The 14,079-nt window shown below is 45.5% G+C and overlaps 1 protein-coding gene across 1 annotated transcript in view; it reads right to left on the bottom strand.

Annotated features, from left to right (window-relative positions):
- The window catches only part of ADAMTS6 (ADAM metallopeptidase with thrombospondin type 1 motif 6), a 448,695-nt gene that overhangs the window by 198,401 nt on the left and 236,215 nt on the right, over nucleotides 1–14,079 (bottom strand). Inside the window, exon 10 of the mRNA XM_082243714.1 lies at nucleotides 3,308–3,454. Within this exon, the coding sequence (XP_082099840.1) occupies nucleotides 3,308–3,454 (147 nt within the window). The remainder of the gene's footprint in view (nucleotides 1–3,307; nucleotides 3,455–14,079) is intronic.

Genomic DNA, 14,079 nt, shown 5'->3' with positions numbered 1-14,079 from the left:
GATTTTTGTCATTTTTGTTGTTTTTTTAACGCGTAATGGCGGCGATCTGCGATTTTTTTTGCGGTACGGCGACATTGCAGCGGACAGATTGGACCCTTGACTGACATTTTTGACACTTTTGGGGTTACCAGTGACATTTCTACAGTAATCAGTGATATACATATGCACTGTTACTGTAAAATTACACTGGCAGTGAAGGGGTTAACTTTTTTTGAGAGGGAGGGGTTATGTGTGTCCCTAGGGGCGTGATTCTAACTGTGATTGGCTGTGGCTTGAGGTGTATGAACAGTGATCAACGGTCCTACATAGTAGAACCGCATGATCACCATTCATACACAGGGTAGAATGACAGGCGGCTTGTTTACATTAGCCGCCTCCCTTTCTCCCTCTGCACCAACGATCGCCGAGTGACCGGCGGACATCGGGTCCGCCGGTCACACGCGCGCGGGGGGGGGGGGGCCATGACCGTGTGGGAGCGCGCCTCCGGGGGGTGTGCACTCGCTCCCTAGACCCTCAAAGGCTAGCGACGTAGTACTACGTCACTCTGCCTGTGAGGGGCTGACCGCCGCAGTAAATAGTAATGCGGCGGTCGGCAAGTGGTTAAATGCATTGAGATAAAAAGCTTTCTGTGTGCAGCAGCCCCCTCAGCCCCTAATACTTGCCTGAGCCCCCTCTCTATCCAGTGATGTCCACGAGTGCCTCAGCCGTTCTGGACTCTCTCTCTCCTGATTGGCTGAGATACAAAAGCTGTGCCAGTGGCTCTTACTGCTGTCAATCAAACTGAGTTAGCCAATCAGGAGAGAGAGGGGGCGGGGCTAAATGACAGCTCTGTGTCTGAATGGATACATGGAGCTAAAGCTTGACTCAGGTGCCCCCATAGCAAACTGCTTACTGTGGGGGCACTCAACCAGAGAAAGGGGCCAGGAACACTGAAAAGAGACCCGAGAAGAGGAGGATCCGGGCTGCTCTGTGACAGAGGAGCTCTGCTCTGCACAGAGGAGGTAAGTATTACATGTTTGTTACTTTAATGGAAAAAAAAAATAGACTTTGTAATGACTCTAATTGTTTTGTAAAGTTATGTCTTGTCTTGGCAAGAAGTATTCATGACCTGGGGTGCACAATTATTGCTAACAATAAGCAACAGCAAGACCCCCGCTTTCCCGGCATACCAATGCAATAATGGACCCTCTTAATAGCTTGCTGACGTTCCTAAAATTTCTGAAATGGGATGGGGGTGTGGCGTTTATTTTACGGAAAGAGCAATTATTTAAAGAAGAATTTAGACACAGCATGTTTAGAGGCTCCAAGGACACAGTGGACAGTATATAAAGGAAAACGGTAGTATTTACAGTCATTCTTTGACACTGATAGTTGTTAAGACAGGTTTGTGAGATGTTAGAAATATTGTGGTCACATACAGAATCCAGACTGCACTTCTCTATATTCCCAACTGATTTATTTCAAAATAAAAGTGCTTATTGTAATAAAAATAAATAAATCCCAACCTGTAAATTTTAATAAATAAAACAAAGCTAAATGTGCATTCTGTCTCACACATCCACTGTATATGTATAGCTGTTTATAAGCCTTGGACTGTGACCCCACAAATTTCAATAGGAAACAACCATGGATGCTTCCCACATGCTTGTATATTTCATTTATATATGTGCGTGTACATTTAAATAACCAAGGGCCTTTATCTTCGTCTTTACATGATCCTTTTTTACATTTTGTCTTTGATTCCAGTGTCATGTGGGCATTGTTAACATAAAGTTTAAAGACATCAAGTCTTTCTGAGGTAGGAGGAAGAGACAAGACCTGTGTGTATTTTGTAAAGTGTACATGTTTCTGTATGAGAGATGTGTACAGGGGGGTGTTTCTGTTTCCTCCACTCAGGTCTCAGATTACACTCAGCCCCTTGCTGTGTGCTGCACAGTGTGTGACGGCAGAATCCCACACCCTGCCTTCTTGAGCTGAGAGATAGCCTTTGATCTGTATGCTTTAGAATGCTGTAGAGAAGAGAGGGCCGCTGATAAACAGGTACAACTTATGTAGGAAGATGTGTTTCATCCATGTGTATCGCCTGAGGCAAGTGAATTTAATGGGTATATATAGGAGTGAAAAAACACTTTAACTGCAGCAGAGAACAATCAGGTCTCTGACCCCACCAGACAGGGCTGTGCTGTGTGGTGGGGCAGAACTGTAATTCTCAGAGCTGTATTGACAGAAATATTTATTCTTTGGCAGATAAAACAACTCCAAAATATATAATTCATGTGTGTGTTTATCTCTTTGCATGAGGTACAGCTCTAAATTAAATGAAGAATGTCAGCAAGTATGTGACTGGCACATAATGTGGTAGTTGGTATTTGTGGAGAGAAATGTTGGAGTCACCTCTGCTCCTTTCCAGTGTCAAGAATGTGTACATATTTATTTATTACAGGTACTTGTATAGCCGCGTCAATTTACGTAGCGCTTTACTTATATATTTTACATTTACATCACTCCCTCCCCTCAAGGAACTTACAATCCAAGGTCCTTAACTCACATTCATACATACACATACTAAAGCCATTTCAGACAGGAGCCAATTAAAGCATTTGTTACGCCAACATTTCATATTCCTGAGATGTACCTGTTGTACCATGCATTTGTATAATACAGTATCCTGTTCTGCTTATATTGCTTCCTTTGTGTGAAAACCCTGGTGTTCCTGCCAGTCCCTCTGCTTTCCACACTAGGCAGGATAACACACCGTGGTCAGTTTCCTAGCTATACTGGGAACTCAGCCTGCTCTCCTCCAATGATCAGACTTGTCCTGACACACCACTGCTGCACACCCATTCCTTGGAAAGCTCAGTGTCCTGCTGTTTCTCCTCCCCCAGCTCTTATGCAGCAGAGAACGGAGGACATGTGATGTGTGCAAAAAGGGAAAAAAGGTATTTATAATGTTTTGCCTTTCATTTGTATTATAAACTGAATGACTTGTTTTACAAGGTGAATATTTACAATCACTTAAACCTACCAGCATATCTTTGGAGTGTGGGAGGAAACCAGAGTACCTGGAGGAAAGCCATGCAGGCACAAGGAGAACATGCAAACTCCAGGCAGGTAGTGCTGTAGGACTGATCTTATAAAATATACAGACTAGCTGAGCTAATGTAAGAAATATCAGTATTTAATATATTTACTGGGTATCGATTTTATACCCCACTGCAAAATTTAGTGGTATGAACAAAGTATTCTGAATGGGTTAAAGGCAGCTATACAGTCAAACATAAGAATATAGAAATCAGACGGTACTCACTCTAGAAAGCTGGTGATATATTCCCTGCTGCAGGCCGACCAGGAGAAAGGGTTTGTGTTAGACGTAATGTGAGCTGCCATTAACTTGGCAGCTTCGTGACCTTTGGTCCCACAGGAGTTTCCAATTCCATCATGGTTCATACCAAAACTAGAACATACAAGAAGGGAAGAAAACATATGCAGATAAGTGAGTGGTCACTAAGATCTGTAAAACACGTCACAGTACTTCTGACTCTCTTCTGCAAATATATTTATTTTTTTATAGTTTTGCATCTGGATAAAAATGACACCTGGATGTATAATACCTATAGAAAAACAAAGAGACAATCTGAAATCTAACCTATGCCTAACGTTTCAATGACAACTGACCCTGGAACTCTCTGTACATGTTGATTATTGTTACAGTTTGGACAACTGCTGTGAAGTCGTTTGGAAGTGCTAGTCAACCCTTAGGATCTGTATGAGAAGAATCTGGATCACACTTATGTTTTTTTTTCCCTGAAATCCATATAAATGCAATAAAATGCATATTGAGTGTTGATGCACGCTAATTGGCATTAACATTTACATTTCTATGTAGGATGAACATTAACACGCATCGTCATATACTGTATCATGATGCGTTTATGTGCAGCATGATGTGTGTCTTAACGCATCTGTTGATTCACTAAGATGCATTTTAATTCATTTAAATCCAATCAAGCAAAAACACATAGGCCTGAATCAATCCTTAAAATGGACCTGAACTCAAGACGCAACAATTTTCTATCTCATAGGAAATGTCCTTCAAACATTTTGTGGGTCTGCTGCTTCTTGAACATTATCACACCAGTCACCAGATCTACAGATTTCAGAGGATCAGCTCTGATATGAGAAAGAATAGCTTTGCTCCTCTACCAAGATGGCCTCTTCCCCACAGAGCTACAGTGCAGAACACAGTAAGCAGCTCCTCTCTCTCTGACACAAGTGGCTATGTGTAAAATCCACTGACTTGTTCCTGCCCCCTCCCCTCCGGGCCAATCAGAGAGCAGAAGGACTTGAGCCAATTGGAGAGAGGGGACTTGCTGTACAGCCGTGGATCATGGCATATGTAGTCCTTAATACAAGTCTATGGGCGTTAGTGGAGCTGCAGACTTTAATACCCAAATTTCCCTATGTCAAAAGGAGGTGAGATACAGCATTTTCCCAGGAACATAACAAGAGATTGGAGCAGACTTGCTTAGGGGAAAAGAACAATGCAGACCTGCTACTGGGGTATGTGCACTGTGGAGCTGAAAATCTGAGCCTGAGAGAGAGCCTTAGGACTGAGCTACAGAAAAGTTTTTCGCTGAACTGGGCCTAGAGCTGGAGAGACCTATTGCTACACGAGTGAGACTGAATCTTGTGAGGACCTGATTGTGAGGACTGAGACTTCTGGGACAGCTGATTGCCAAGCATATTGGATCTGATCCATTGTATACCAGGAGTGGTGAGTGGAACTACCGAGTTTAACCCCTTGCTGTCTACAGTTAATGCCAACCGAGATTGCCCCTTACATAGCCGCCCATCCTTCATCTCTTGTGTATAGTATTAAAGCGACAGCTACATGTGCACCACCAAAAGAAGGGCCCCAACGAAAGCGGGCCAACACTGACTATTAGGCACCAGGTACTTGTAGTCACCTCTAGGGGTACCCCTTTTTTAGGAATGCTTACACCCACACACTATTAGGGCTGCATGCACAGAGTGCACTTGGAGACACTTTTTGAATAGTTATTGCCAAGAGTTACAGTGAGACTTTTCATTTGTGCTATTTATGCTTTCACAGTTGAAGCTGTTCTCACCAGTGCTGTGTGTACTATTGTAATGGGAATTAGCCTTATTGTGGTGTTAGTCAATGGCCGTAGGTGAGGCTAATATTCCTGTCAGTTACCCTAATGTATTCTTTAACCTGTTCTTTGATATGTGTATTGTGTTTACTCTACTTTGCTTTAATATACCTTATTTATCATCGATTGTCTGTGGCCAATGTCCTGTGTCTTATTACAGTTGTGGCATTATACTCATGTTTAAGCTAACCAAGGTCCTTGCGGCAGATAAATCAAGGTGTCTCAGTGGGGACCAAGGGGGTTAAAGAGTCATGGCAGAGAACAGAGGACCCATCATTATACTAGCAGCTCCTTCAGGGGTAGTGCTACCCCCTAATTTGTATTGTATTTGATTGAGGTTCTATCCCTTCTAGCCCTCGAGGATGAATGGAACGATGAAGGTATGAAGCGTTTAGTACAGAGAAGACTCCATTCTGCAACAAAAATTCTTTCTGTTCACTTTTTTATCTTCAGGGTTAAGTTTGGCTTTGAGGTCAATTCAGATGTATGATTTTCTTAATGTCTTTACTGTTTTACATTAAGATACGTTTCCCATTAAAACTTTTAATTAATCAACAGTAATATCATAAAAATATTTTGACCCATGGAAACAGAAATTAAATGGGAAGATATTTTCCTAATTTTCTTTCCAGACTGGCAACCCTCAAACACAGGAAATTAGAAGAAATCTATCCAATGGGAACAAAGCATTAAACACCTGACAGAGGTGCTAACCATTCAACATTTCATCCAAAACTAAAGAAAAATGTTTCATTTGGAACTGGACTTTAAAGTTTACTGGTCATGGGTGTATTACATTTTTTTTTTTTATATATATGTATGTCTTCAGAAGGGCATTCGTTACCAACACTGTAATGCCTCAATGGCCTTTATTCCTTGAAGTGAATTGAGTTTTTGATGTTCATGCATTGGAGAGCAGCATGGCACCACAAAATGAAGATGCAGTCCTATGTCCACCACAACACTGACCTGGGCTAAGTGTACGTGGCATTATACTCCCACTTGCTGTAAGGCCAAGATTAGGACTTTTTGTTGTAGGTTTTCCCCGAATGCTTCACATTTCTCAGCTAACCCTGAAAGTATATATTATAAAGTGCATGCATGTCTTTGATTTTTGGATGTTTATATCGGTGTCTGCTGCTTTGAAGATAACAGACAAATGAACATTTGCAGTCAATCCTAATTTTTCAAAGATCAACATAACCTTGAGTAAAAGTTAAGTAAGGACAAGGAGTTATTTAAGCCTTTTGAAGACTTTTCCCTAATGAAATATACGGTTTATAAATCTTTCAGTAAAAGCGAGCCACAGTATGGATTGTTATATATATATATATATATATATATATGTTAATATTTGTTCAGTTCTATAAATGTGTTTAACCTCTATACATTCTTATTTGAAGAGTTCACCCAATTATATTTTTATTTACATATTTTACTGATATTTTAATTATGGTAGGTGCAAAAGGGAAGAATCACAAACTGGCTTCTCATATCTTTAGAGCCGGATTTATACCTTCTGCTGCCATATGCCAACCGTATTACTCCATTTCCTATACTTGGCTGTTCTGGGCTCAATCCTAAACTACTTTTTTAAGAATAGCTGTAGGAGTGTCTTGTCAATGAATTGACTAATATTTGGCTGAATTTTGGAGCATGCTTAGTGAGGTTAGGTCCTACGACTGCCATCTTTCTTTATATCTATGTCTAGTCTTGATATCTCAGGAGAAATACATATAGATGTAATTATGCCAAAATATCACAGAAAACTCCAGACATGGTCAGCAATCATATAGATTAAAAGGGAGGGGAATGTTTTGAGAGCTCTTGAAGCAATGTCACCGAAGCTTAAAAAATTATAACAGTACTTAGTGAATTGTCCTAAAAAGAAATGCACCAAAAAATACACAATTGTAAAATCAGAAGAGTGAAAAGAGTAAAAAGGTGGGAGAGTCCTTGTTAAAAGTAGTCCATATAGTCCTGGGGTGTACCCAATGTAGGGGGTCCCCGTTGCAATCACTTTTGTTGGCAGTCGGCTATCAGAGGAGAAGATGACTCTGTGGAAATAGGGAAAGAAGAGGAGAAAGCAGCACCAATCTAAGTTTATCATATAAAACAAGCAGGTTTTATTGAAGGTAATACACTAACATTTACAGTTGTGCTCATAAGTTTACATACCCTGGCAGAATTTAAGATTGAAAGATTAATGGGGGGCGTGGCTAGCGATCGGCATGTAAGCAGCGCGGTCTCGGAGCTCCGGCGGCACCTGGTGATCCTTCAGTGATCCTGGCACTAATCCTTTCGATCAACCCCTCAATTTTCGCTGACACACCTCTCCTGGCACCTCCGGAGCCGGCCACCATGGTCAAAATCGGCCCCCAGGGCACCAAGGCAGGTGCGGCCTTCCGAAACAGCCCGGGCCGCGAGGCCTCCCAAGATGGCGCCGGACCCTCTTCACAGCCGCAGCGTCCGCCCAAGGAGAAGTCGGGCCGGGCCGGACAGCCTCCTTCACGGATCCCTGCTTCCTCGGGTAAGCCTGATGGTGTGCCCCAGAAGGCCCGACCCCCGACCACTATTCGGGACCATTTCGCTGATTCCCCCATGCTGTCTAAGGGACCCCCAGCTCTGTCCCCGGGGCTGCAGGAGGGCTCGGATCCCTGGGCGGCAGATGGGACATGGGATGCGGGGGACTCCCAAGCAGGGGGGGCTCCGGAGGGGGCTACTGAGGCGGGAGATTCAGCTTCTGGGAGCCTCACGTTACAGCACATCATGGAGGCTATTCACACTTGCCAATCCACTCTGACCACTCAAATTGAGACTGTCCGGCTGGACCTATCTATAGTTAAACATGAAGTGCAGAAGATTCGCACTCGGATCGCTGCTGCTGAACAGCGTATCAGTGATGTTGAGGACACAGTTAACCCCTTGCAGGCAGAGGTCCGCACACAACGGCAGGATCTACAGGTCCATTCTGATAAACTTGGGGACTTGGAGGACAGGATGCGCAGAAATAATCTCCGCTTTGTTGGCTTTCCTGAGAAATCTGAGGGGAGACATGCTGAGGATTTTCTGGAGACCTGGATTAAGGATACTGTAGGTGTGGAACATCTCTCCCCCCTGTTTGCCATTGAACGTGCACACCAGGTTCCTATGCGCCCTCTCCCTCCTGGGGCCCCTCCAAGATCTTTACTGGCAAAATTCCTTCATTTTCAGGACAAGGAAAATATCCTGCGAGCTGCACGCGATCTTTCTGACCTTCAATACAATGGAGTTAAAATCTCTATCTATCCTGACTACTCTGCTGCTACACAGAAGTTACGCATGGCCTTCAATGCGGTCAAACGCAGGCTTAGGGAAGGGCAGTTTGGCTACAGCATGCTTTACCCAGCTAAATTGAGGGTGATCCATGAGGGAAAGGCTCACTTTTTCCTTTCCCCGCAGGATGCATCGGCCTGGCTTGATGGTTTGGGAAGACGGGGCTGAACATGCTTTGATTATTGCAGCTGTTGTTTGCCGGGGGTCTGGACCTACCTGGGCCCCCTCCATACTGATGCTCGGACTCTGTTGCTGATATCCCCTGTCTGGGGGTGCTGTTATCCTGATGGCTGGACGACTCCATACTGGACCGGACGGTCTCCCTCATGTGTTCTCTGAGGAGGTTTTCATCCCCTGAACTTGCACCTCTATACTCTGAGGCGGTGCCGCCACCTCCGCAGCTTTTTGTCTTTTTCCCTTTTTTTTTGGGGGGGGGAAGTTTTTCTTTTTTTCTCCCCCCCCCCCCCATTTTCCATTTTTCATTTTTCTTGTTTTTATTTTAATTTTTCTGGTGTGTTCCTGCTCCTTTAGGGACACTGAACTAAAGACATTCTGGCATAGTTATGCCTTCTGGGGTTGTTAGTGTTTCTGGGCTAAAGCTCTCTGCCCGTTTTTATGACAGGGAGCCGGGTGGGGGGTGGGGGGGTGGGTTCATGGGGTTGTGGATTTCAGTTTTCTGTTTTATTTTTACTCCGTATGCTTTTTCTCTCAGCAGTGGTGGTCAGCTCTCTATTAGGTGGTATTTCAGCGGAGGTGTGGTCCGGACGGGCCCCCCGGGGGCTTTCCCTGCCCGTGCGCCCGCTAGGTACTGGTATGTATGTTTTTTCAGGTGGGGGCGGGGCGCTCTCGGAGGGGGTTCTCCTCTGGGTGGGCCGCGTTTCTTCATGCTACTTTCTGTTAATAAATGTCTTTGAGGCTTTTGACATGGAATGTGCGGGGTATGAACTCCAAGATTAAGAGGTCTCTAGTGTTTGATCATTTCAAGCGCTCTAAGGCGGACATCCTCCTTTTGCAGGAGACGCATTTAATGGACCCCAAAACAAGGGCGTTAAAGCGACCACGTGTGGCTCACGCATTCCATGCTACTTACTCCACCTATTCAAGGGGGGTCTCGATCTTGATCTCCAGGGCGTGCCCGGTGCGGGTGCTGGAGGTGAAGACCGACCGGGATGGGTGTTATGTTATAGTGGTATTGAATTTTATGGAACGTTTATTTACAATAGTTAACTTATACCTCCCTCCGCCAGTGGAGGTTGGACGTCTTGATGACTGTATGCGGACGGTCCTCTCCATGGCTCAGGGGTCTTTAATTATAGGAGGGGATTTTAATGCAGTTTTGGATCCTCAAATGGATCGTCTCCACGGCTCGGGGCGACAGTCGCTGGCATTAGCTGACTGGGCTGCGGCGTACGGTCTCACCGAGACGTGGAGATGGAAATATCCGCAGAGAAGGGAATACTCCTGTTATTCCAGCTCTTATGGTACCTTCTCTAGATTGGATATGTGGTTTGTCTCCTCGGAGGTGCTTCCACTGGTCTCCGACGTGGCGTACCTCCCGAGGGCAATCTCAGACCATTCACCCCTGGTGATGACGCTGACGGTGGCCAGGCGTCCGGCTGGATCGGTGTGGCGTATGAGCCCTTACTGGCTCGCGGAACCGATGGTGTCGGCTGAATGTGCTACTGCCATGACTCATTTCTGGGCGGAGAATGCGGAAGGGGTGCAGGACCTCACCTGTTGGGACGCCTCTAAGGCTGTCCTGCGCGGGGCATACATGCAGGGGGTTTCTAAGTTCAAAAAGGCAGTGGCAGCAGAAATCGAGGAATTGGCAGATGCTCTGAGTGCCTCCAAACGGGTTTACACTTTGGATCCCACCCCTGAGAATAATAGAACGTGGAAAGCGGCGCAGCGGGCTTACGAGCTGGCCTTGGTGCGGAGGACCCAGAAGCGTCTCCTGTACCAGTCCCAAACGTATTTTTGAGACCGGGGACAGGAACGGTCGTTTGCTGGCCTTTTTGGCTAGCCCTGTTCCGGAACCGGTTGCTATCCCTGTTATTTTGGATCATGCGGGGCACTCTCTCTCGGCTACGGAGGACATACTTGGCGCCTTCCACAAATTTTATTCGGACCTGTACACCTCTCGGGCCCATTATACCCCCCCAGAGCTTTATGCTTACGTGGACTCTATTCCTTTCCGCACACTTAGTGTTGAGCAGAGAGCTAGTATGGAGGCCCCTCTGTCGCTGGAGGAGGTGGGGGTAGCCATTAAATCATTCCCAAAACATAAAACTCCGGGCCCTGACGGTTTTCCGGTAGAATGGTATGTACAGCACGGGGAACTGTTGCTGCCGCGACTCCTGGTGCTCTTCAAGTCGATATTTGATGGTGGCTCCCTCCCTCCTTCACTCCAGGAGGCCCTCATAGTCTTGATCCCTAAGCCTAATAAGGACCCACGATACTGTGACTCTTACAGACCCATATCGCTTATTAATGTAGAGCTTAAAATCCTTACTAAAATTCTCGCATTGCGTCTTAATGAGATAATTGGCTCTATTGTGGGGATAGATCAGACTGGCTTCATTCCGGGGCGCTCGGCTTATGCGAATATTCGTCGGTTGTTCACGAATCTGCAGGTCCCGAACCCCTCCCGTTTACCGAGGGTGGTCCTCTCACTTGATACACAGAAGGCTTTTGACTCTGTGGAGTGGCCGTACCTGTTCTATGTACTTGAGAGATTTGGGTTTGGAAAGAATTTTTTGATTTGGCTTCGGATCCTATATGCTCAACCTCTTGCCCGTATTAGGGTGAATGGGATGGTTTCTGGTCCACTGCAGATACGACGGGGTACGCGGCAGGGTTGCCCTTTATCCCCCTTGCTTTTCGCGCTCGCAATAGAACCTTTGGCTCAGCTGCTGCGAACTTCCCCCGCTGTCCAAGGGATGTCGGTGGGGTCTCTGGAGGAGAGGGTCTCTCTTTATGCCGACGACATGTTGTTGTATTTAACTGATCCACACACATCGCTTATGCCCGTTCTCCGACTTATTCGACATTTCGGTTCTTTTTCTGGTTTTCGGGTTAACTGGACTAAGTCTAGCCTGTTTCCTGTCGATATGGACATCCCGCTCTCGCTGCCGACTGACTGCCCCTTGAAGTTTACGTTCTCATTTAAATATCTAGGTGTTCAAGTTCAGCAACCTATATCCTTGTATTTCCAAAATAATCTTGTTCCCTGCCTAAACCTGTTCAAATCTAGTCTGGAGCACTGGAAGCATCTGCCTTTAACTCTGACTGGTAGGGTCAACTTATTTAAAATGGTTATGTTGCCGAAATTTCTGTATCTCCTTGCCAACTCTCCACTGTTTGTGCCGAATAAGTTTTTCAGGGATCTTGATTCTCTTATTTCCGGTTTCCTATGGTACCCGAAGGCGCCTAGGCTTTCTGTTGCCACCTTACAGCAGCCGGTGGCGATGGGGGGCCTTGCCCTTCCAAACTTGCGCTTGTATTACTATGCAGCACAAATGGGACATGTCCACGGTTGGCTCTTCCCTCGGAGGAGCAGTGCGGCTACGGCTGTCGAAGCAGCGGTGGTTTCCTCCTATGAAACGCTTGCTAATCTTATTTACCGGCGCTGCGTTGCGTCCTCCGAGGGTACGGCACTCTTGAAATCCTCTCTACAGATATATGTCAGATGTGAGTCTCTGTTGGCGGCGACTCCGGGCCTCTGTTCCCCGAATCAACCCTTGTGGTGCAATCCTAGTCTGCCTCACTTCGCTGGGTCTCAGGATGCGGCGCGGTGGGCAGAACGGGGCCTGAAGTATGCCCATCAATTGTTTGAGGGGGGGAATTTTAAGACGTTCTCCCAGTTCCGGGCGGACTTTCGGGTGCCCGGCTCTTGGCAATATCGTTATCTCCAGCTGCGACACGCTGCCTTGGCCCAATTTGGGCCGGGCAGTGTCATGCTAGACAATTCTCCTATGGAAAAGGAATTGTTGCGGGATGAGCACACTAAGCTGACTAGCTCCTACTATGGAATCCTTCTTACTAGTGTGCCATCGCGCCTGGAGGCTGTTAGGGCCGGGTGGACGAGAGACATCCCGGATATCTCGGACGATGATTGGGAAGAAGTGCTTGAGGTATATTTTAGGACACCCATCTCAGCCAGGGACCGTCTGATACAGTTACGTATATTTCATAGGACTTATTATACTCCTTATCGGTTGTTTCTGATGAAGCAGAAACCCGCGCCAGACTGTCATAAATGTGGGGGGGACCAGGGAAAATTGCTTCATATGCTGTGGAGTTGTCCGAAAGTTAGACCTTTTTGGTCCCAAGTTACGCACTTTCTCTCGACCTCCTTGGATTTCCCTAATGTCTGCAGCCCTAAGTGGTGCTTACTGGGGATTTTCGGGGAGATTGATCTCAGCACCCATCGGAAACAGCTTCTCCGACTCTTGTTGTTTTATGCCAGGAAAACTGTAGTGATGCAATGGACACAGGTGGACAGGATCCCTCTTGATCTTTTGGAAAAATTTAGTCAACCATGTCCTACCCCTGTATAGGCTGACTTATGAGGCCAGGGGCTGTCCAAAAAAGTTCCTAAAAGTATGGGGTCCTTGGGTTGCTTTATCTGACACGTGCAGCTCCACACCGCCCTGAGGGTGAGGGCGGTCCGGGTACGGGGGGGGGGCTGTTCTGGGCCCACGCTCCGCTGACGAGTAAGGCTGTGACTCTGACCACCACCTGCATTTTTCTGCTGAGTTGTTCCTTTTTCTTTGGGGTTTTTTTTTTTTTTGTTTTGTTTCTGCATATAACGAGCATGTGTTGCATGTGTTATAACTAAGGATATCTGCTTTATTCTGACAAATTTGTAAATCTCTGTATCTACGTATCTATGGGATATCCTTTACCTATATTGAACCTTTGTGTTATTTCATTGATGACCGGTACTACTCCATGACTCTCTGTATTTCCAATGTTTTGTAGTATTCTTGTACTGTTCAGGTGATAAATTTAATAAAACGCAGTTTAAAAAAAAAAAGATTGAAAGATTAATCCTTCACCTAAATGTGAGTGTATTACCTTCAATAAAACCTGCTTGTTTTATATGCTACACTTAAATTGGCGCTGCTCTGTCCTCTTCTTTCCCGGTCATATAGAATTATAGTTCTCATGAGTCTCCCAAACATGAATGAAAGAACCAATAAAAAATACCAAAATGAAAAACCCGTTGGTCCACAAAGTTTGCCCCTGGAGTTATGAAGTGGAAGGGGGACAGCAGAAAGGAAACCAGGGCAAAATCCTGATGTGTGCCAGAGATCACGGTGTAAAGATGTAAATAGGCACTGGAAACTTCTAAGGATGTGCCAGTGGGTATGTGCAAAAAGCAAACCATCAGAATCCAAACATAGATGATAATGAAATCGTCAGAATCAAAAACATGCTTGTGTTGCAACAACCAAAAAATTCACACAGAAATAATAATGTTGTAAGTGTATGGATTCAAATTGTGTACTTGTAACTACAAGGGGCACAATTTCAGCAACAAAACTGCATAGGCAATGCAAGTGCAGAGTAAATGGACACACAGCCA

The sequence above is a fragment of the Pelophylax lessonae genome (genome assembly GCF_965119305.1).
Source record: "Pelophylax lessonae genome assembly, chromosome: 1".
Lineage (NCBI taxonomy): Eukaryota > Metazoa > Chordata > Amphibia > Anura > Ranidae > Pelophylax > Pelophylax lessonae.
This window is presented reverse-complemented; position numbering and strand designations above follow the sequence as displayed.